The sequence below is a fragment of the Hoplias malabaricus genome, chromosome 18, assembly GCF_029633855.1.
Source record: "Hoplias malabaricus isolate fHopMal1 chromosome 18, fHopMal1.hap1, whole genome shotgun sequence".
In the NCBI taxonomy this organism is placed as follows: Eukaryota; Metazoa; Chordata; class Actinopteri; order Characiformes; family Erythrinidae; genus Hoplias; species Hoplias malabaricus.
In genome coordinates, this window is record NC_089817.1 from 4,947,812 (window position 1) to 4,969,923 (window position 22,112).

General features: G+C 42.1%; 2 protein-coding genes across 14 annotated transcripts in view; one reads left to right on the forward strand and one right to left on the reverse strand.

Moving 5' to 3' along the window:
- dpysl2b (dihydropyrimidinase like 2b) overlaps positions 1-8,055 on the forward strand; it is a 33,510-nt gene extending 25,455 nt beyond the window's left edge. For both annotated transcript variants that reach the window (XM_066651214.1, XM_066651213.1), the window contains exons 9-14: positions 104-260; positions 931-1,072; positions 1,200-1,370; positions 3,425-3,604; positions 4,417-4,582; positions 4,900-8,055. In XM_066651214.1, the coding sequence (XP_066507311.1) occupies positions 104-260; positions 931-1,072; positions 1,200-1,370; positions 3,425-3,604; positions 4,417-4,582; positions 4,900-4,991 (908 nt within the window). In that variant the 3' untranslated portion in view covers positions 4,992-8,055. The remainder of the gene's footprint in view (positions 1-103; positions 261-930; positions 1,073-1,199; positions 1,371-3,424; positions 3,605-4,416; positions 4,583-4,899) is intronic.
- Positions 245-21,764, reverse strand: adra1ab (adrenoceptor alpha 1Ab). 12 transcript variants are annotated; one of them, XR_010796112.1, is made up of 12 exons: positions 21,614-21,764; positions 20,157-20,333; positions 19,873-19,987; positions 18,883-19,014; positions 17,744-18,618; positions 16,968-17,128; positions 13,139-13,554; positions 12,848-12,911; positions 11,228-11,378; positions 8,898-8,990; positions 8,687-8,759; positions 245-381 (listed from the first exon to the last, which is right to left on the reverse strand). XR_010796112.1 is itself a non-coding variant. In XM_066651216.1 (9 exons), the coding sequence occupies exons 5-9, from the start codon at positions 18,520-18,522 to the stop codon at positions 11,314-11,316; spliced, it is 1,485 nt and encodes a 494-aa protein (XP_066507313.1). In that variant the 5' UTR covers positions 18,523-18,618; positions 18,870-19,014; positions 19,873-19,987; positions 20,157-20,333; positions 21,614-21,764; the 3' UTR covers positions 11,108-11,313. The 12 variants fall into 12 exon arrangements, 2 of the variants coding, with proteins under 2 accessions (XP_066507313.1, XP_066507314.1); XR_010796117.1 differs by having other exon boundaries at positions 16,968-17,125; positions 18,870-19,014; XR_010796110.1 differs by having other exon boundaries at positions 18,870-19,014.
- Positions 21,765-22,112: the final 348 nt, after the last annotated feature.

Below are 22,112 nucleotides of genomic sequence, written 5' to 3' on the forward strand. Positions count from 1 at the left end.
GACTCCATTCAGTGACATTATACAGAGGAGAGGCTCCAGATTTAGACCTGAGCATCTGTATGATTATATGCTGGGAGTAACGTGTCCTGATTGGTCCTCCCAGGCACTGTGGTTTACGGGGAGCCAATCACTGCGAGCCTCGGCACGGACGGCTCTCACTATTGGAGCAAAAACTGGGCCAAAGCTGCGGCATACGTGACGTCCCCCCCTCTCAGTCCGGACCACACCACGCCCGACTATCTCAACTCTCTGCTGTCCTGGTAAGGACGCTGTTCTCCCCTTCTCCTCAGTGTTACATCCTGTGTGTTCCAGCTTTGCTTTTTAGCAGGACACCGGAAATAAGCCCCAGCCGGTGCCAATCTAAACCACAGAGGAGGGAGCCTGAAAAAACACAGGAGAGGAAACGACAGAAATAGAAGAATGAGATCCTGGGTGGCTCTGACTTCAGAGTGAATACACACCCTTTACTCAGACACAGAAATGCTCTCAGCTTTCTCCACTGACCTACACTCTCTCTCTCTCACACACACACACTTTCTCCACTGCCCTGTACTCTCACTCACTTTTACCCCCCCCTCCCTCTCACTCTCTCTCTCCACTGAAATGTACTCACACACACATTTTTGTCCCCCACTTTCTCTCTTTCTATCTGTCCTTTCTCCACTGACCTATAAACACTCCTTTTTTGCTATTCCTCATTCTGTATATTGGCTTTTCCTTTTTTTTTCCTCTCTTTCTCATTTTTCCTTGCATTGTCTCTTCCTCTATAATCCAATCTCTTTATCTCCTTCTCCATCCATCTTTGCCTTTCTTGCTCTTGCTTCTTTCACCATTTCCCATCTCTCTCTCTCTCTCTCTCATGCGTTTGCTTTCTTTTGTCGTGCTCCTCATGCCGTCATTTTCTGTCTGTCCCTGTCTTGCTCTCTGTAGTGGTGACCTGCAGGTAACCGGTAGTGCCCACTGTACATTTAACACTGCCCAGAGAGCGGTGGGTAAAGATGACTTCACCCTGATCCCTGAGGGCACCAACGGGACAGAGGAGAGGATGTCCATCATCTGGGACAAGTGTGTGGTGAGTGAGAATGGAACTGTGGCCAAAAAAATATGAATCTCTTTCTATAAACGCTTTCCATCTCAAAAACACAGAAATACATTGATAACTTCACCCCTCACGTGACTCTAACGTCCTCCCGCCCCAGGTGACCGGTAAGATGGATGAGAACCAGTTTGTGGCTGTCACCAGCACAAACGCAGCAAAGATCTTTAACCTCTACCCGCGAAAGGGCCGCATCGCCGTGGGCTCGGACGCAGACTTGCTGCTGTGGGACCCAGACGTCACCAAGATCATCTCCGCCAAGAGCCACAACCTGGTGAGTCCATCCACCTCACCACCACAGACACACTATTTTCTCCCTAATTCAGTCGTGTTTAATTCCCCTCATTAGCAAGGTCTCCACCAACACCACCAGGGGGATGAAGGCACCACAGGCTTCCACTGAGATGTGAATCCAGACCTCTTTTCTGTGCAAAATGCTGCAAACACGATTTTACTAGAGCTCAACATGCATCAAGGAAACTGTTCAATGTCCAGTTCTGTTACTTAAGAGACCTCCCTTGTGCTGTGATTTTGGAATGGGGAGGGCCATTCTATCCACTCAGAGAGAGCAAGGCTTTCTGACTTAGACCCCTGGGTTAGGCATCATCAGGAATAAAAACAGCAAGCCTGGAAACGTGTTGCTTTTTGATGTAATAGTACCTTCATTTCCAACGGGATGAAACTGAGCTCTGTGGAAAAGTGTGTTGGGATCTTAATAACGCCATTCGCCTCCTAATAAGGTGTCGTCCTGCTGACCAGTCGCCAGAGCAGTGTTTTTATGGCGAGGGATTTCAGTGCTGGATGGAGATGATTGGTCGTGTTGTTCAGCAGAGTTTGGGTGTGGGGCTCTGACTCAGAGGAGTGATGTCATCGTTAAACTCTGCCCGAATGTTGGATCATAACTCTGCTGATTGTTAACAGCCATTACAGGTCCTGCACACTGTTTGAGTGGCCTGTGTGTGTGCGCATATACATTTTCAGGAGAAAAACTGACCTACATTATTTCATTTTTAATACATCTATTAACATGTAAATATTTACAAATATATAATTTATTATTATTAGATTGTTTATACTAATTAATAACTGTATTATTACAGATATATGTTCAATATATTGTTAATACACAATGGTATATACACATTTGACTCATGTCCTCACATTGTATAAAAACAAATGTGCAGAGTGTTTTTTTTTTTTTTTTTTTAACGTTTCTCATTGACTCTGGTGAGTTTTAATGTTATTTTCCATTTGTACAGGAAGGATACTGTTTAGTGCAAGGAAGTACAGGAAAACGTGTGTGTGTGTGTGAGACCAGAATGACCTCATGCTCTTTTTACATTGTTTGGGATTTTTATACCAGCACTGGTTTCGTGGCAGTAATATTTAGCTGGGCACACACACACACAAACATATATATATATATACTGCTGCCTCACCCTCCTGCGCTGTCCAACTTTCCTTCCACACATTATCTTACATCCGGTTTTAACGCTTTATAAAGCGTTAAGTTGAAAGAACAAAGGTTACAGTGTGATCGCTGAAGTCTGGAAGTGACTTGAGTCACTTCGGGAAACGAGTGGTTTCAGATAACCATCAAAATCACTCACGCTTGGTTTAAGATGATGGTGATGTCATTTCCTTCAACCACAAAACACAAGATGCCGAAGTCTTCGGCTGCTCTCGAGGGAACCCCTCATAATTAGTGAATGTTGCTGCTAAGAATGTGCCAGTTTCTGACACGTAAATGTGTATAATCTCCAGAGAAACGCTTTAAACCGGTCACATAAACAAGTGTTTAGTGCATGAGGTCTGAAAACATGGGATTTAACAAGTGCAGACACTTGTTCGGAATTGCCCCGCTTCCTCTTCTGAGCCGGGTCCAGGTCATTATCATTTAAAGGAGCAGGTGCTGAAATTGCCCATTCTGAGCTGGGCTGTTTAGACAGGTGGAGAATGCTGCTGTGGGGTTTGATCCTTGTGGTGTTTTAACCAAAGCAGGTCACGGACTTTTCCTTTATCTGGGGCAATACCAAATAATCCTGGGGTCAACGTGTCCATTGCCATGGGTCACCCAGAGGGCAAACCCCTCAGCACTGGGATGAGTTGGAGTGGTGTTCAAGCTAACCTCAGTAAAGATCCTGTGGCTGGGTGCCATCAAATCCTCACAGATCTGCTTTGACAGCTAGTGTAAAGCCTTCCTAGAGGACGTATTATTTTATTCAAAATAAAAACAATGCATAAATCTCGCTGTTTATGAGCCATTTTCCTGTGTAAACAATTCATCAACTGTGTTATGTGTTGTTTATTCCCCTCTCCTCTCTCCAGGCAGTGGAGTATAATATCTTTGAGGGAATGGAGGTCCGCGGGGCTCCGCTGGTGGTGATCAGTCAGGGGAAAATCGTCCTAGAGGACGGGACTCTTCACGCCACTGAGGGCTCTGGACGCTTTATACCCCGAAAACCCTTCCCTGACTATGTCTACAAGAGGATAAAGGCCCGCAGCAGGGTACGGAAACCTTCCTTTATGTTTTCACATGGTGATCTGACTGGGCCAGGATCTCTGTATTTTATGGGCAGGTTTATGGCAAGTGTATGTTTAGGCTTAAATACATGGACACTGCATAAATATTTACCCTGTACTGCCCTTAAAGATGGGTACATCATGTAAACCTGAACCAAAACCTAAACACAGATAGGCCTTGGTATTTTCATGGCTGTGCTACTCAAGTTTAGAACTAAGTAAAAGAACAGTGGTACTGCACGTGGTGTCACTGCCACACAGCTGTAAGGTTTCAGGGTCCTGAAGGTCCTTGGGGTCCTGGTCTGAGTCTCTGCAATCACAGCACTGAACCTGCATTTATGTGAGAGCATGAAAACGAGGTTAAATTGAGTGAATTAATCAAAACAAATGCAGAGAAACGAGAGCCCTGAGTAAAAACAGTGAAAAAAAAACAAGAATGGAGAAGAAAGACAACCGAGCAAAAACGGCTAAAACCCCGTGCACATGAGTCTGAGTGGACACCGAGTGACTCAGTATCATTTGAAGGAACACTGAAAGCAGACGTTCTGAACAGGGCTGTTTTGTTCCTTGTGGTAATTTGACCTAATCAAGTCACCAAAGTATATTACCACCACAGAACGGTGCAAACTTGTGGAGAATGCGCTAAAGCATGTCCCCTTTCAACTAGAATTCCAGTAATTTTACAGTAGTTATAGTAAAACGTTTATTTACTGTAGTTTTCCTCATATTTACACAGTAGTTCTAGCGGTTCTGTGGCTGGTGAGTGATGTTCTTTTGTTTTCTCTTGTGTTGTGCAGCTTGCTGAGTTGAGGGGTGTCCCACGGGGTCTTTACGATGGTCCAGTCTGTGAGGTGTCAGTGACCCCGAAGGTGGTCACTCCTGCTTCCTCTGCCAAAACATCTCCGGCCAAACAGGCGGCTCAGCCCGTCCGCAATCTGCACCAGTCTGGGTTCAGTCTGTCCGGTGAGTTCTGGCAGCTACTCCACACACATTGCTGTAATAGTCCAGAGCTGTGCAACTCAATCCTGAACCAGCGTAACTCCGACCGGGGTTAAAGAGGAACACGGAATGCATTGAGCTAATCGTTGCTGGTGAAATTGTCTAAAACCCTGTGGGAAAATGAAGCAATGATCCCGTCACCAGATGTAAAATTACAACATTGTTGCCTTGGTTTTTAAAGGAAAACACAGCTCATTCGTGCGGGTGTTTGATCTTTTACCACAGTGACTTCGTCCTCACTGATTAACGTTGAACTTCCCCATCATTTGTCTTACTCTCAGGTGCTCAGGTCGATGACAACGTGCCACGCCGAAACACTCAGCGCATCGTGGCGCCCCCTGGCGGCCGGGCCAACATCACCAGCCTGGGCTAGACCCCTCCCACGTCTGCCGGAGACCAGGGGGGGTGTAGGCAAGGGATGTCCGCAAGTGGAGACATTTCTGACATCGCGCCTTGAGCCAAAACGTCCAAGAGGCCTTTGACTCTCCACTCCCCTGACCCTGTCAACCCCCTCCTCCCAACATCCCTCACCTCTCCACATCTCTTTTTCCCCCATCCTCTCCCCAACCTTGCACCCTCTCCTAGAGGAGAAATCTAGAGAAAAAAAAAGAAGTATTTGCCTCATGTGAAGATAAAAGGAAAAAGTTAACACTCCATATTTGAGCACCTCTGATTGTATGATTTAGTGTTTTTTATACTGTACTTTCTACCTACCATGTGTCATTTTATTATTTTTCTATTTAACTTTTTTTATCGGAAGGGTCAAGTTAGACTAGGCAAAGCTGTTTACTTTATTTAACAAGGTAACTGGGTAAAAAGAGTCCTAGGTTTGAGCACTTCCAGTGGCCTAAATGTTTAAAACGATTTTTTGTTTTTTTTTGTTTTTTTTTGTCATTGCTTGTGGGTGAATTTTTAAACAAAAAGAGGAGGAATGCCCATGTTCGTTAGAATTGGCGTCTGGAAGTAAAATCTTGAGCTTGCACGTCAGTAATTTTCATGGCTTGTGTTGCTGTTAAAGAGAAAACAACAAAAAAAACAAAAAACACCAAGCTTCCAGATCTCACAGGATGAAGTAATTGCGAATGAAGGAAACCACAGGGACAGTGCTATACCAGAGGCTGCGCTGCTTTTTTTGCTGTGTATGACTTGCAGTCTCCATGACTTCATGTAAAACAAGATTTGATTAAAGCCGTTCAGAAAAATCGTGAGGACACTTGGTGTTAAACTTGGCTTACTCTGTTGTTTTGGACACAATTTGCATTTTCATAGGAACGTCATAAACAAAAGTCATGCTCCATATGTGGAAGGTGGTTAAATACATCACTGAATCCATGGAAGTGAGGGTTGTGTTTGGCTGTGAATGAATAGCGCAGTGTTTTTTGCGTTTGTTGAAGGGTGAGGTTTTGGAAATGGGCACCGTGTGTGAGGATATGTTTCTGGCAGTGTGTTGCGATCGTTGTAATGAGAGAGTTGGATGCAGTGGCAAGGAAGGGAACTTGGGAAGGCACAGGTGATACACAGGACGTTAGGGCTTTGATGTGTCACTTTTTTAAATGATGGTTTACGCTCAGGAAATAGAGAGCGGGTTTGGGGCGACACGAGGAACGGTGTGATAAATTCTGCAACAGCGTTTGGCAGCTGTGTGGTGATCTCAGTTGATAATAATGAAGATTACACTGCAAATGCAAATGTTTAGGTTCTATGGTACCACTGTTTTTTTTGTTAAGCTGTTCTGCTAGTCCAAAACACGCGTTGGTAGGTGGATTGGTGACTCTAAAGTGTCCATAGGTGTGAGTGAATGTGTGTGTGTGTCGCCCTGCAAAGGACTGGCGCCCCCTCCAGGGTGTGTTCCCATCTTGCGCCCAGTGATTCTGCTCTGGACCCACCGCGACCCTGAACTGGATAAGTGCTTACTGACAATGAATGAATGAATGTTCTCCCAGTGTCCTGGCAAATCCAGCAATACTAATTATAAAACAGACTTTTGTAAAGATTAATACAAATGTTTACTAAAAGACTATGTCCAAAGTAGACTCTCCTGCTGGAGGAGCTAGCAATTAACTTTTGTGCGCATCATTTAAAGAGAAGGAACTGTCTTATACGCACGTATTTGCAGTAACAAATAATCGGTCGTCATTGTTCTCCTGTAGGTTCAGCTCTGACAGTTTTACAGAAACCTAAAGATTTGGATTTATGGTGTTTCGGACACATCGTCTACAGTTTGTCGGTTGAGTTTAATCAGCAGTTGTCTTCCTGTGTCACTGAATGGTCTAATACGGTGTTTATGTAGACGGAAATTGGAAACGAATGTGTCTCCTTCATGTTTTTACACTAACCCTAGCTTTATGCTTGTGCCTAAAGTCACAAAAGTGTACTGATCATTTTTAGTCCATTTTTGAGTTTTTGTTTGTCTTTTTATTATTATTTTTATTATGATTTATTATTATTGATGAAAAAGAAGGCTATAGATGTGTAATAGCCGACGTTAACCGATGCAAAGGTGCTAGATTATTCTCCTGTTCCCTTTATCACAGTGCTCTTGTTTGAGATTCTATTGCAGTGCCATTCGTCAGCAGGGGTGTAGTGTCAATGTTAGTGATGTAGTGCAATGAATGATGTGTAATCGATGTGATCGCACTGGCTTAATTATAATAAGGGACTTGTAACGATTAACTCGAGGACTTCCAGAGTGAAATACACACCCACTGTCGTGTGCAGAGGTTTCGCTGCCCCCTGGTCAAGTGACCATATCGTTGATGTTCTGGGTAAAAATAAGTCCACACAGTTTCACACGTTTTATTAGAGAATGACTGTACGTTATTATGGTTGAATTGAACCATCTTGGAAATGATAAGTAAATAAATGGAAATTGTGTCGTACAAATTTCGTGTTATTTTTAGTTAAAATTTCAACAAAATAAACATTTAACCAGGGCTCTCAAAACCTTTGCACACAACTGTAAACTGACCAGTTTCCCCTGCACTGAAAAGAACAGTGCTTTGGATTCACTTCATTTAAATATGGATATCATTTCCTAATGGATGAAAAAGATATTACATCAACACAACACTTGCCAGAAACAAATACTTTCGGAGAAGGATGAAGTTGTACATGTTTAAACCGACTAAGCTTAAAGCACTGTTATTTTTCAGTGTGGTCAACGCTATGTGTGCATCAGTGTGGAGTTGCTGAAGGGCTGGACTAATGTGTTTTTACGAGAGCGGACCCTGTACGCTGTATAATGTATACTCTAGTGGTAGTGTAGTGAAAAGTCAGATGCTGGATTGAGTGTACCTCTCTGTAAAAGCCTCTGATGGATCCCTGAGCGACCCTGGTGGACCAATGCTCAAATCTGCACCTTTTTTTATTCTTCTTTTTTGTGCAGTCTGGTTCTCATTTAATAAACCCATCCTACAGCTATTCATGTATATTTTTCTCGTTCTTTCTTGGCTTTTACTTCTCTGGGACACTATACATTTAGGGGTGCGTAGAGTAGTTCACATGCTTTCACTTCAGAAATTAACAACATGATCAGATCAAACATCTCCTAATGGAAACCCAGTGTTTCTTATTTTAAAAATCTCACAGTTATCAACATTCATTCATTCATTCATTCATTAACCACTTACCAGTTCAGGGTCGCGGTGGGTCTGGAGCCTAGCCGGAATCACTAGGCGCAACACATCCTACAGGGGGCGCCAGTCTTTCACAGAGGAGACACACCCCCACATTCACTCACACCTATGGACACTTTTGAGTCACCAATCCACCCACCAACATACGTTTTTGGAGCGTGTTTTTGAACCCACGAGGAGAACACACCAAACTCCTCACAGACAGTCACCCAGAGTGGGATTTGAACCCACAACAGGTCCCTGGAGCTGTGTGACTGCGACACTACCTGCTGTCAACATACATAGTAAAGCTGTGCACCTTAAAGGAGTTGTTCCCATGGGAAACCTGCACATTTGTACTGTCACATAAACGAGTAAAACTGAAGACTAAAATAAAAGGCCTAACTTAACAATATATAATTGCTATGGAACATGATCCTATTATTTCCCTTACCTTAAATTCCTCAAGTATGGAGCCACATCAGCTACATTTGGGCTGCTTCCATTACACCGTTCCTGATTCATTTCTGAGTTGTCAAATTACACAAACAATATTACGGCAAAAACAGACGTTTTGGAGCAAAAAAAAAAGTTTAAAGCATACAAGGAAATGCAAGTGTGCTTAAGTGCATGTAAGAGAGTAAATGTATCCTGTTACTGCTCACTTCTACACACAGGTCTGGCTTTCTTCCCAAACTCTCCCCCCTGCCGCCTCCTCCCCTCTCAGTCCAAGTCTATTCTCTCCTCTCTCTGGAATCCTGTAAAAGATAGTGAACAACGTCCTGTAGCCTTCGCAGAGTGAGGTAACCGAGGGGCTTTCCTAACAATGAGAATCAGGAACACCTCAGTAATATGACCTCTTTTGTTTATGAGCTTTAGGTGACTCCAAATATGTGAGCACACGTTATTTAAAAATAAACGTACTGCAAAAATGGACCATGGCCATAGTTCAGTAAGAAATGGTGAGCTATTCATTAAAGGACTACCGAGTTAAAGCTATGTAACATTATTAAAAAAAGGATTTATAAAGGAACAATAACTATTTTCTCCATCAGAGTGTCTCTGATACAACCATATGATACAGATTAGGTGGAGAAATGCGGTAAACTCACACTAAAGGGGTTCTATAAAGAACCAAAATATGTTTGTGCCTCTATTAGAGCCTCTTAATAGAACCGTAACGTTCAACACGAATGTTTTAACCCGATAAAGAACCGTTTTCATATTCAGAAGGTACTGAGAACGTCATGGTTGTACTTGATCAACACTTTGCATCTCCAAAGCCGAAGTAAGGGGAAATCAAACTCTGAAGGTCAGTGAGGATTATGTAAATATTGTGTAAATTGAGACTAATGACTAATATATGATTGCAACATTTGCAAAATATATGCAAACACAGATGAACAGTCTGTATTTTCAAAGGTGTAGTGCCCTTTCCAGAAACCAGTCATCAACTGAAGGCTTCTGTATGAAACCAATGGTCGCTCGTCTGTGTCGATCCGGTGAAGAATCCATTGTTTGGCTTTTATTACTAACAGTGCACAAAGAAAGTCAGTATAGAGCCAGAAACACTAGCATTTTTTCTGCATGACTTTGCCGTTGCGCGCTGGAATGTGCATCTCTCATAAGGAGTTTAACACAAGGTTAAAAACGATTCATTCCACTGTTGATTAAATGCTTTTCTTCTTTTTCCTAATGAACTGAGGTGGGGATGGGGTGGTGGAGGCTGGGCCAGGTTACAGATCCCAATTCAACAGAAGCAGAGATTACAAAGTATCTCTTTGTGTTATCTTCCCTCATACTCGTTTTTTACAACTCTTTTACTCTTTTTTTTACTCCATCCTTCCTGCATTCTCTGTTTTCCGGTGTTACCATGGTGACTGGACCCTTTGGTCATCAGGGTCTCTGCTCTGTTTGTCATGGCAACACACTTCACAAAGCGGAAGCTGCCCGTAGCAACCCTTCTGGACACGGTGCTATTAAAACAACACTGACTCATTAGGCTGCCGGGTTTAAAGAGCTCCAGATAGAAGCCAGTGTGTGCTTCCATCTTTTTCAAATGGAAACTGTTAACGTGTCAAAACGTGTACGTTTCAAATTCATTTTAGGTTTCCTCCTGTCTGAGTGTAGTTTTCTATGGTGGGGTTGGGTTGGGAGATATTCATATTTAATCATTATCACAACACATTCTGTCACAGTAACTTTTCTGCAGATACCACCAGCATTTTTAAATCTGATGTTCCTAAAAATAATAAAAAAAAGAATTATAATGTAATGTACCTGTAAACAACAAAGAATAATGTGAGAGTGTGAAATTAAAACTGCATAAAAGCCAAAGTCAAATTAAACTAACAGGCAACCTATTGTTATATCCTTTAAAAACCTTTAACCACACTCTGAAGGGTTGTTTTCAAATTACAGAAAATTACATTCATTCATTCATTATCTGTAACCCTTATCCAGTTCAGGGTCGCGGTGGGTCCAGAGCCTACCTGGAATCATTGGGCGCAAGGCGGGAATACACCCTGGAGGGGGCGCCAGTCCTTCACAGGGCAACACAGACACAGGGAGAACACACCACCCTCCTCACAGACAGTCACCCAGAGGAAACCCACGCGGACACAGGGAGAACACACCACACTCCTCACAGACAGTCACCCGGAGCGGGAATCGAACCCATAACCACTAGGCCCCTGGAGCTGTGTGACTGCAACACTACCTGCTGCACCACCGTGCCGCCCCAGAAAATTACAAAAAGCCCCCAATACACTTACCTCACTATGTGTTTATTGCATAGTTTTCTAAATAGTTATGCATTTAAAATTTTTATTTACACAAATGCTTATGGCTGTTTGCAGCATAGAAATTTGAGAAGTATTCACTCAGTTGTAGAAAAGTGTAGTATTTAGTTTTGTTCTCCTTCGTTGTCTATACACACCATCATCACACCACACACCAATCATTCGTTTAACAGATCAATCAAGTAAAAAATTACCTTTATAAGCAGCCGAATGACGTAAGCAAGGTTCTTTTATAGATTCATGTCCATATCAGTACAATAACATTCATCGTAGCCTGTTATTATACACAGCAGCAGCAGCTGAATGTGATCCGTGAACAAAACACTTGGCACACGTACACAGCATCTGCAGACACACATGAAATCAAAACTTCCTGGAGCTGCTGCTGATGAGAAAAGCATGTGTCCATATTATCAGAAACAGCTATAGGCTTTAAACAGAGGCCTCTCCACAGAGGACAAAACAATACACACTCACATCAGAATGATCATAAAACTGCTTTTTCTGAATTTTAAGAAGTTTTAAGGAGGAATCCCACTGTGAAACGGTTCATTGTAAATATCCGAAGACACCTTGTTAAATGCTGAAGTCAAATGTAGGCTCTTTCTCAAGAGTTTTTGTGTGTTTTTTTTTAATGTAAATTCATTTGACACCTTCCACTAATCATGTCACATTCCAGTTTTCACAAAACACAAACGCCATGTGTGGTTAAAGTCCCGATACGGTTCTTGATCCACCCCAAAATGCAAAAGGATACACCAGCTTGTGGCTTGACAATGACAATGACCTGAAAGTCCCATCATTCTCTGTGGCATCATGAGCTTATAAAGTGCAACAGAACATTTGCGTTATGTAATGGCCCTTAACACCTTTAAAAAGTATTAAGAACCTCCACATAATGTAAAAGACTTAGAAAATTATCCATTCATTCTTTCACTTATCCAGTTCAGGGTTTCAGTGGGTCCGAAGCCTACCTGGAATACGCCGGTCCATTGCGGGGTGACACACATTCACTCACACACTCACTATGGATTCTATTTGAGTCACCAATCCACCTACCAATGTGAGTTTTTGGACCGTGGGAGGAAACTGGAGCATCCAGAGGAAACCCACGTGGACACAGGGAGAACACACCACACTCCTCACAGACAGTCACCCGGAGGAAACCCATGCAGACACAGGGAGAACACACCACACTCCTCACAGACAGTCACCCGGAGGAAACCCACATGGACACATGGAGAACACACCACACTCCTCACAGACAGTCACCCGGAGGAAACCCACACAGACACAGGGAGAACATACCACACTCCTCACAGACAGTCACCTGGAGGAAACCCACGTGGACACAGGGAGAACACACCACACTCCTCACAGACAGTCACCCGGAGGAACCCCACGTGGACACAGGGAGAACACACCACACTCCTCACAGACAGTCACCCGGAGGAAACCCATGCAGACACAGAGAGAACACCCCACACTCCTCACAGACAGCCACCCAGAGCGGAACTCGAACTCACAACCCCAAAATCCTGTGTGACTGTGACACTCCCTGTTGCGCCACTGTGCTGTCCACTAGAAAATGAGTCCCCTTTATTGTTGGATAAACGTATATTTTGTCAATCTTTAAATGGCACTTCAAACCTCATACATAGTTCTTTAGGGATCTGGTTCTTCTGTGGCATCATTCTGTGGCACATTCAAAAGAATTCTTGAAGGGTTTTATATGCTACAACAACAGAGACCAATAGATGGCACTGCATCTCTGAGTATCCTTCATGATCAACACTGTGCTTTCCAATACTCACTGTTTATAAGGAAGGAGCACTGTACTTCATACTTTGATCCATTTGCACATGCACCCAACAAACCCTATATTTAAAGGAAAAGTTCAGACAAAAACACAGAATTATATTAAACCAACCACTCAGAAGTTAACATTATGCTGATAGCCTAAGTCATGCTGATTTGTGGCTGCTGTTTGCCCCATTAGCATGTTTGGTTCAAGTAATTCTTCAAAACTTCCTCATTAGAGTCCAGCTTTTATGTCAAAACTCGATAAACCTTTACACAGCTTGCCCCCCTTTCACACCCACAACCTGTTGCTTCTTCTGTGGGGCAGAAACGGTGCTGTTGGACAGCTGTAGACACACTGTGCTGGTAGATTTCACTTTAGCATTAAAGCAGCAGGCTTTTAGAAGACTTTTACTGTGTGCTCCTGATGAGCAGGGCTGGTGGGTTGGTCCGCCCCCAGCCTCAAGAGCCACTGAGGGGTTAGTGGAGCTGGAGGATGGGGCTGTATGTGCGGGTGGGGTAAAGGGGCCCACAGTCGGGGGGTTCCAGGGTCTCGGAGCTCTGTGGAAGCAGTGGCCCCTCAGAACGTTCTGGAAAGCTTTCTTGAACTCCTGGCTGAAGCAGGGGTAGATGATAGGGTTGAGGCAGCTGTTGAAGTAACCGAGCCAGAAGGTGATTTTAAACACCGTCTCCGGGGGCCGGTGGGACGGGAAGATGGAACCTTTCAGAACAAAAACAAAAACAGACCGTGAAGCGAAAAACAAAGCTAGTCTTGTGCAATCATCAGTGTGAAGTGTTTACGGGCTGAAAGAAGACTGGAGCCAAAAGGTTTCATTTGGATAGAGCTTTTCAGACAAACTAATCATTAACTAGTAGTTTAACAGTAGCATAACAGGTAGCTGTTATGTTGTACACAGCTGGAACCCACTGCCAGAAGATGTTAGATGTGTCCCAGGAGCAGCCGTGTATAAACCCAGGTTAAAAACCTTTCTCTTTTTTTCCTATTGTAAGTTTTATATTGTAACTGTTGAGGTACACTAGTCATCCAACATTTCCTCTGAAATCAAGGTCATTAATAGAGAGCATCTAAAACGTATTCCAGTAACAGCTCGTTTAATAGTGTTTAGACGAGACATTGGAACATTTCTGTGAGGACTGAATTACATTAGTGAGGTCACAAACTGGTGTTAGATGGTTCTGGATAATAAATACCTCTCAGAATAAGTTCCACTGTTCCACAGACCACTGCTGTGAGGCTATATGCTCCTCTGGCTCATGCTTGGTTGTGGACAAGGTGACCTTAGGCACTTATGACATTTCAGGACATGGTGCATTTACAGTCGCCAAATTAATTGATATAAAAGGCTATCAGCAGATTGGACAGCGCACCATAATCCTACCATATAATTCATGTCTATCTGTTAGCTCTTACTTAAGTAGAACTTTATAATCAATAGCAGAACAGTGTGGTTTGGTGCAGGAGAGTCATCTCTGAGGCCCAGAAGCATATTTAAGAACTCCAGCATTAATACATTTTGAAATAATTGCCATAAAAGTCTGCTGTAACATCTAAAAGTTGAATGAGTTGCAGCTTTTCATAGATATTTCTTCTAGTTTTGTTTTAAAAAGGAAATGTTTTCAAAGCCAGCAGGCATTTTCAGTAGATTCATGGGAAAAAACTGTAGTGCTCCTTTCACACTGACCCTGTAAACAAACAGGTGCCTATTAGAGATTCAGGTGTAAGCAGAAAATACCAGTTTGGCGTGAAATGTGCTCATAGATCTGTCTGAAACTGCTGTTCCGAGACTCCGGGCTCGCTATTTGGCTGATAAATAAACATTTGCTGCTGCTGTGTGACATGAGAAAAAAAGCCCATTCTAACAAATAGAGCGCAGTGTTTACACCATTTTCCATTATTCATTTCCTATTTTGTGTCAAGAGTGCCATTTAGACATGATCAAATACAGTGGAAGTGTAGCTGCTTGGGTGGAACTCTGCATCAAATACTGGAAATACATAGGAAATTAAGTTATGAGCTTATTTGGAAATCTTTCTATTGTAAACCGTGGTGCTAGAAGAGTTTTGATCACTCACATTATATAAAACATTATTAAACAAGCAAGTCGGCGTTTATTTACGTACACATTTTTCACTATGGGTGCACAAGTGCTTAATTTGAGGAAGGCTGCAGTTGGATCTGGCCATTTCTCAGTAGAAAGAAAACAAAGAAGGGGCTTCTTTTCTGAGGAGGAACGTTCTTAGGAAGTCACCAGTTTGTGTTGCTACAGTGAACGATGGGATTTTCAGGTCAGAATGTAACTTAGGTGGTGTAAGATTATGCCAAGAAACTACACAAGGACATAAGAAAACACAGGAATGCATAGTGAGAAACAGCATCATATTCTATTTTTACACCCCTCATCACTCACTAATAGCTCAACACTGAGCCATAACCTTTTAAACACCAAAGCCAACAGTGTCGTAGTTAATCTGATAACAATATATTTTCCCCAGTTATTCTTTAATTAGATTACTTAGGATTAGGGCTGGACGATATGGCCAAAATCTATATCACGACATATTTCTTAATTTTGGTCGATAGGATATAATTCTGATATTGATATGAGGAGTGTAATATCGAGCAAAAAACTTCCCAGAACAAACAAGAATCATGACATCGCCATCAAACATAAACCTATTGGACACTGACGACAGTGCCCTGTAATGACCGTAAATAAAGACGAAAATCATATCATTGTTATTGAAAATGTTTATATTGCGATACATAATGATATTGAATTATTGTCCAGCCCTAATTAGGACTCGTTTGCTCTCTGTGATTGGCACTTTTCTCTGTGTAATTCTGTAATCAGCTCAATAAAGTGTAGCATTCCACACATACTGAGCCAAAACTGTCCTTGTAAATCTAACAACAAAATATTTATCATTTTTTCATTGTTATATAGAAAAATATCTGTCTGAATTTGCTTTCCACCATCAGAATGAGCACTAAGTGCTTTGCAGATAGAGAATGTGTTCACATGATTGAAGATTTTATAACATAAATGATAAATAAAAATGAATTCGCTACACGGGTTTGATTCGGGTTCGTCGGTTTCCTCCGGGTGACTGTCTGTGAGGAGTTTGGTGTGTTCTCTCTGTGTCTGCGTGGGTTTCCTCTGGGTGACTGTCTGTGAGGAGTTTGGTGTGTTCTCTCTGTGTCTGCGTGGGTTTCCTCCGGGTGACTGTCTGTGAGGAGTGTGCTGTGTTCTCTCTGTGTCTGCGTGGGTTTCCTCCGGGTGCTCCGGTTTCCTCCCACACTCCAAAAAAGAAAACACACATTGGTAGGTGGATTGGCGACTCCAAAGTGTCCGTAGGTGTGAGTGAATGTGTGCGTTGCCCTTTGAAGGACTGGCGCCCCCTCCAGGGTGTATTCCCGTCTTGCGCCCAATGATTCCAGGTAGGCTCCGGACCCACCGCGACCCTGAACTGGATAAGGGTTACAGAAAATGAATGAATGAATTCACTACACCCCAAAGAGACTGAATTAGGGGGAATATAATATCAATCCCAAAATGCTACTGTGGTAAAAATGAATACATTTTAGGATGCGTGGATAAGTGCCATAGTGATGTGTGTCATAATGTCCAAATATTCAAATGTGTTATGACTGACATGAACCTGATTGAAGCTACATCTTGAAGAGTTTTAAGCACTTAGCAGACATTCTTACCCAGACCACCATACAATCATGTTACAAATGTAGCTGAACGTAACATGAGGACTCCATTTGATGTAGTGTGGTGTGCTTACCTGAGCAGGAAGCAGTCTTCTGAAAAAAATGCAGTAGTACACCCCTCAACAATATAACAATACTGTAAACACTATAACAGAACACAGAGCAATGTGCAGCCTTCTCTCTACACTGACCATCAAAAGTACAGGACCATTACAGGATCACTACTGACTCCATGTATCAGTCTGGTAAGCCATTCTCAGCACAACAGTGACACCAACATAGTGGTCAGTATGAGACCCACTGGAGTTCCTGGAGCTTTTTAAAACTACTGTAAAATGGAACAAATAAACAAGCTGAATTTTGTTTGTATGAACCGCTATCTATGAAATACTCACTGATGGGCAGCACGAGGAAGAAAGGAAGCCAGCACAGGATGAAGCAGCCCACCACCACGCCAAGCGTCTTCGCCGCTTTCTTCTCACGAGAGAATGACAGCAACCTCAAGATGGTGCAGTGGGAGCGACACCTCCCCACAGCCGCTCCATCTCCATCCCTGCTGTGAACAGGTGGGTAATAAGTGCTATTTAATTAGTTACATTTACTAGGTTTATATTTTCCTCAGCAGTTTTAAAATAATATTACTTTTTTCACATTTTTGAGAATGTGTTGTGTTTTTCAGCTTCTGCTCTTCTTCAGTCTTCCTCACAGCTCTCACTTCACACTTTTACCATTTAAGACCAATGTGATTCCAAACAAACTTCAGATACTTTGCTCTTAGATGCTGGATGGAAAGAACAATTCCACTGATTGTTCCAAGTAGCTGTACAACTAAGTTTAAAAGAAAAATGTATTATGGAAATTCCCGCAAGATAAACGAGAAAATAATTGCTATGTTTTATTTTCACTTTCCTGCTTCTAGCAACAATACATCAATATATTGATTTAGTGTCAAAATAATGATGAATTTTATTGACTTAAGCTGAAATGTAAGGGATTTGTTTCTCCTGTCCCTGGCAGGAATGGGCTTCTAAAAGTTACACCACAGTGGGATACAGACAATACAAACACTAGTTTCCTCACTTTTCTCTTCAGCCATTTTCCTCTTTCAAGTTGCCTACTTTTTTGAATACTATGACATCCCAAAACAAACACTATAGTGACTGATACAGACCTCTGTCCATGAGCCTGTGCTGAGCAGCGCTGGGTGCTTGCACAGTGAATCCTGAGGGACCCTCTGCCCCCCTGCTGTCCTTCCCGGAGTCTTCGGCTCTTCCTCCGGGCCACAATGTACACCCTGCAGTACATAACCAGGATCACAGTAAGCGGGAGGTAGAAGGAGCAGGCAGCTGAGAAGATGGCATATCCTGGGTCTTCATTAACTCTGCACACTGACTCATCCTCCGGCATGGGTTCCCTCCATCCAAAAAGTGGTCCGACTGAAATGGCAGCTGAGAGACCCCAAACGGCGGCAACAGCACCCAGACCACGACCACTAGTGGCCAGAGAGGGGTATCTTAGAGGGTAACTAACCGATAGGCAGCGATCTACGGAGATAACTGAGAGGCTGAGGATGGAGGCCGTGCTGCAAAGAACGTCCAGAGCAGTCCAGGCATTGCAGAGAGTTCGGCCAAACATCCAGCGTCCCAGCAGCTCAGAGGAGGCAGAGAACGGCAACACCAAGGAGCTCAGGAGGAGGTCGGCCACGGCCAGGTTAGCAATGAAATAATGAGTGACTGAACGCAAGTGCCTATGGCAAGCCACAGACAGAATGACCAGGATGTTGCCCATCACTCCAAAGACAAGAAAGAGCATGAACACCAGCCCCATGGCCACTGCCTTTGGGAGTTCAATCTGAAATGACGATGGAAGGCTACAGTTGCCACAGCCATCCAAAAGGGGCACTGTGGTGAAGTTATCCTCAGTTGGCACCATTTCACCGTTTCTGTTCATCACAGTCTCTTAAACCGTGGTTAGAGTAAACTGCACAGCATCCATTTCTGAAGGGATACTCTTCCAAAGGCGTCAGGACATAGCCTTGTTCTCAACCTTGGGATAAATGAAAAATGCTTAGATAAAATTGGGATATAGGCAAGTGCTTTATATATATATATATATATAGTCTACTTCCTTATTCACTTTAAACAGTTTAGTGATAAGCAGCCAATCTCAATAGGGCTTATTTATACATATTATTCTTCAAGGTATATTTACAGATCAGTCTGTTTAATTCTGAAAGATAAAGAGAAGAATTGATTATGAACTATGATCTCTTCTTAGGTGCATAAAATGTCACATACCCTATAAGCATACCTCCGGAAGAAAAAAGATGTAGGACAATGTGGAGCTTGGATCCTTTAAGTGGAGGCTCGCCATTCCACTGTTGGTAATCAGCCATTTTGTTTTTTCTTGTTTTCAGTGATATTTCCTTCTTTCGAAAATATCCTGTAATCAGAACAACATGCACAACTGAGTTATATGCAATGTTTGGAAGGGTCATTTGCCCTACAGTATGGCAAAGGTCAGCCTCATGATTAAAACCCAGATTAAGAAATGAAAAATGAGGCAGCCCCTTAATCAGAATGAAATCAAAAAATATGCTTGTGAGCAAATATCTTTACGGTTGATGGTTAAGCACAGGGCACCAATATGTGGATGTGTTTATTTCAAAGTATGTTAGCCAGAGTGTCTGTTCCCCCAGCGGGGATTCATTTTACATTACCATTTAAAAAGAAAGTCTCCATTCAGGAGGCTGTGTAGTCCAGGACTAAGCTTAATGTCTGTCTGGGAACCTGACCCTGAGTGTCTACAATGACCATTTAATCAAAGCACGTCAGAAAATACTGTGAAAATCTGCTCAGTGCTTGAGCCCCAGAGAGAAGATGGATGAGCGTTGGGGTCTATAGACATCTTCTCCACCAACACTGGAAATATATCCCACCTGAGAAGGCTCTAGTGTGTTTAATGATGTACTTAAAACAAAACAACAGCTCTGTATATCAATGAAGCTGCATGAATAAACAACTTCGTACAGAGATATACACTGACATCACTTCTAGTTAACACAAAACATTTCCTCATAGATTTATTATCATAAATGTGTATGAAATTATGAATTTTATAAATGTTTATATTTCAAAAATGCATAGTATTTTTTTTGCACCCTTTTTTTTTAAAGGACCCATACCCTGCACTAATCTTGTAGGTGGAGGTCCACTGATTGTATTTGTGTGGTTTAATACACTAACAACAGCTATCCTCCACCCACTTTTGTATTTCCCCTAAATATTAAATTATATTTACCTTGTTTTTCATTGTTTTAACATTCTTTTGCTGTGAATCTTTCAACATTTTTTAACATCTCTGTTGTTTATTTCCACATCTTTACACTTGGACTCTCCAGACCTCTCCTCTCTTCCTGTAATCAAACCTACACTGGTCAGACATTTATGAATCTGAAAAGTGAACCGATTAACCAGAGATGCCCACAGCTAAACACAGAGCAATAATAAACAATTCACCCCAGTGCGAGTTACATTTTATGACTGCAGTGGGTTATAACGGGTACATATTCCAAATCCACTCACCAAATGATATTCAGGCAAGGAAACAGCCACCGTGTCACATGCATTACTGCTTTGTCCCTCAATAAGTAACTCCACTGCAATCCAAGCATTTGGCTGAGATCCAGAATGCACTTTGCTCTAAGAGACCTCTCAGTGGACTGCCTCACGAGTCAGTGTCCCTAATCTTATTCTGTACTGCTGAAAGAGCATGTGCAAGAATTTTAAAACACGTCACATACACACACACACTTGCCCACCGTCCTGATACTTCCGGAGTAACCAACTACTGCCCTTTCTCTGGGAGAATGCTGTTTTCTTTGGCTTTCACTGATGTTTTTCCAAGGTCAAAACATCATGTACCATACTAGATATTACTATGTGAGCACCAGAGTCTATCATGTGCACACTTAGATACCAAAAGTGGGCAGTGTAAATCACATTGTATGTTGTATAGCAATGGTGCATTTAGAAATCACAGAGTTGTATGCTGTACATTCACAATATTTATGTCTTAAATTGTATCCTTATTCTGAGAGCGAGAATACTGATATTTTAAAGACTCCCTCCAGAGAAATTCAAGCTTTTAACCATGTTAACAGAGGTGTTGTATAAACATTACAGGAAGTATCAGAAAATAACCCTTTTCTGCTTTGAAACGGCAGTGTTCCAAATTCATTCATCCAGGTTTTATGATGTCATAAACCTCAGGAACCAACTGACGACGAATTTTGGACTGGAGATGTAGTTCATGTTTAATTCAGGTTTCCCTTTCATTGTAGTGGTGTTTTTTATGATCTGTTTAAAGTGCCATTTTGTTTTTGCAGTGAATATCTATTTAGGACTCATTAGAGCTGCTAGTTTGCTGACTTCTTTAATGCTCTGAATGTTGCTAACATTTTAGACTCAGCTTTAAATTTATGTGAATGGAATAAAGTCTCCTGCAAATATATAATATAAATCAGATAAATCATATATAAATTAAATTTCCCCTTTGAACAAAAACTATAAAATTAGCAGAATTTCCCTCCAGTGTTGTCTTTTATCATGGTAACATATATATCAAATTACATATAAAATATAAATCACCCTGTTTGCCAAATTATACATTTTCAAGCATGAAAAGAATACTAAACTGAGCAAGTTTGCACTGAAAATGGAAAATACATTCCAACAGTGAATATCACGAACACAACATAACGGATCAACTGAACCCTTTACCTGAGTTTGGTAACTGAACTTTTCATTTAAAATTAACTTCGATTCAAACATAAAGATTTCTAGAAAATAAAATATAATCACAAAAGCAACGTGTGTCTCCAAAATATCAAAATTACTTCACTGGACGTCCTTCATTTATTGTTCTAGTCGTGACGGTTATTTATTTCAGGCTCCACGTTAACCCCTTCAGTCCCAGGTTTTCATTTTCCCCTCAGGTTAGCTTAGCATACTTTAAAACACTTTCAGAAACAACTACTCACCTCAGTTCCCGGCACATTGCAAAAGCTGTTGATGTTGAAGACCTCTGTGGTAGTGGTCTGAAGAATACACAGGGAAACGGTGCTTTAATTGAGAAGAAAGCGAAAAAGAAGGAGTAAGTAGTTGGAATAACAGCATCCTTATACACTTCTCCTCAGATACCCACAGAGTGAAAGAGCAGGATCCCCCTCCTCCCCGACTCTGTGGACGGGTGGGTAGGGTTGGATGCTCAGCTCAGCTCAGCTCTCTCTCTCTCTCTCTCTCTCTCTCACACACACACACACACACAACCAAAACAATATATGTTTAAGTCTAAGGGGGGATGTAAGCTAATAAAATACCACATATATCACTTATGTGCTATGTTCAGCCTTGTTTTCACCTTTTAGCTAAACCTTATTAATGATATATTCTTCACTTTCTCTTTCTAGAAATAATCATCACAAAAATTGATGCCACTCAGCTACAAGAGCTCAGGCGCTGATCATGGATGATCCATCA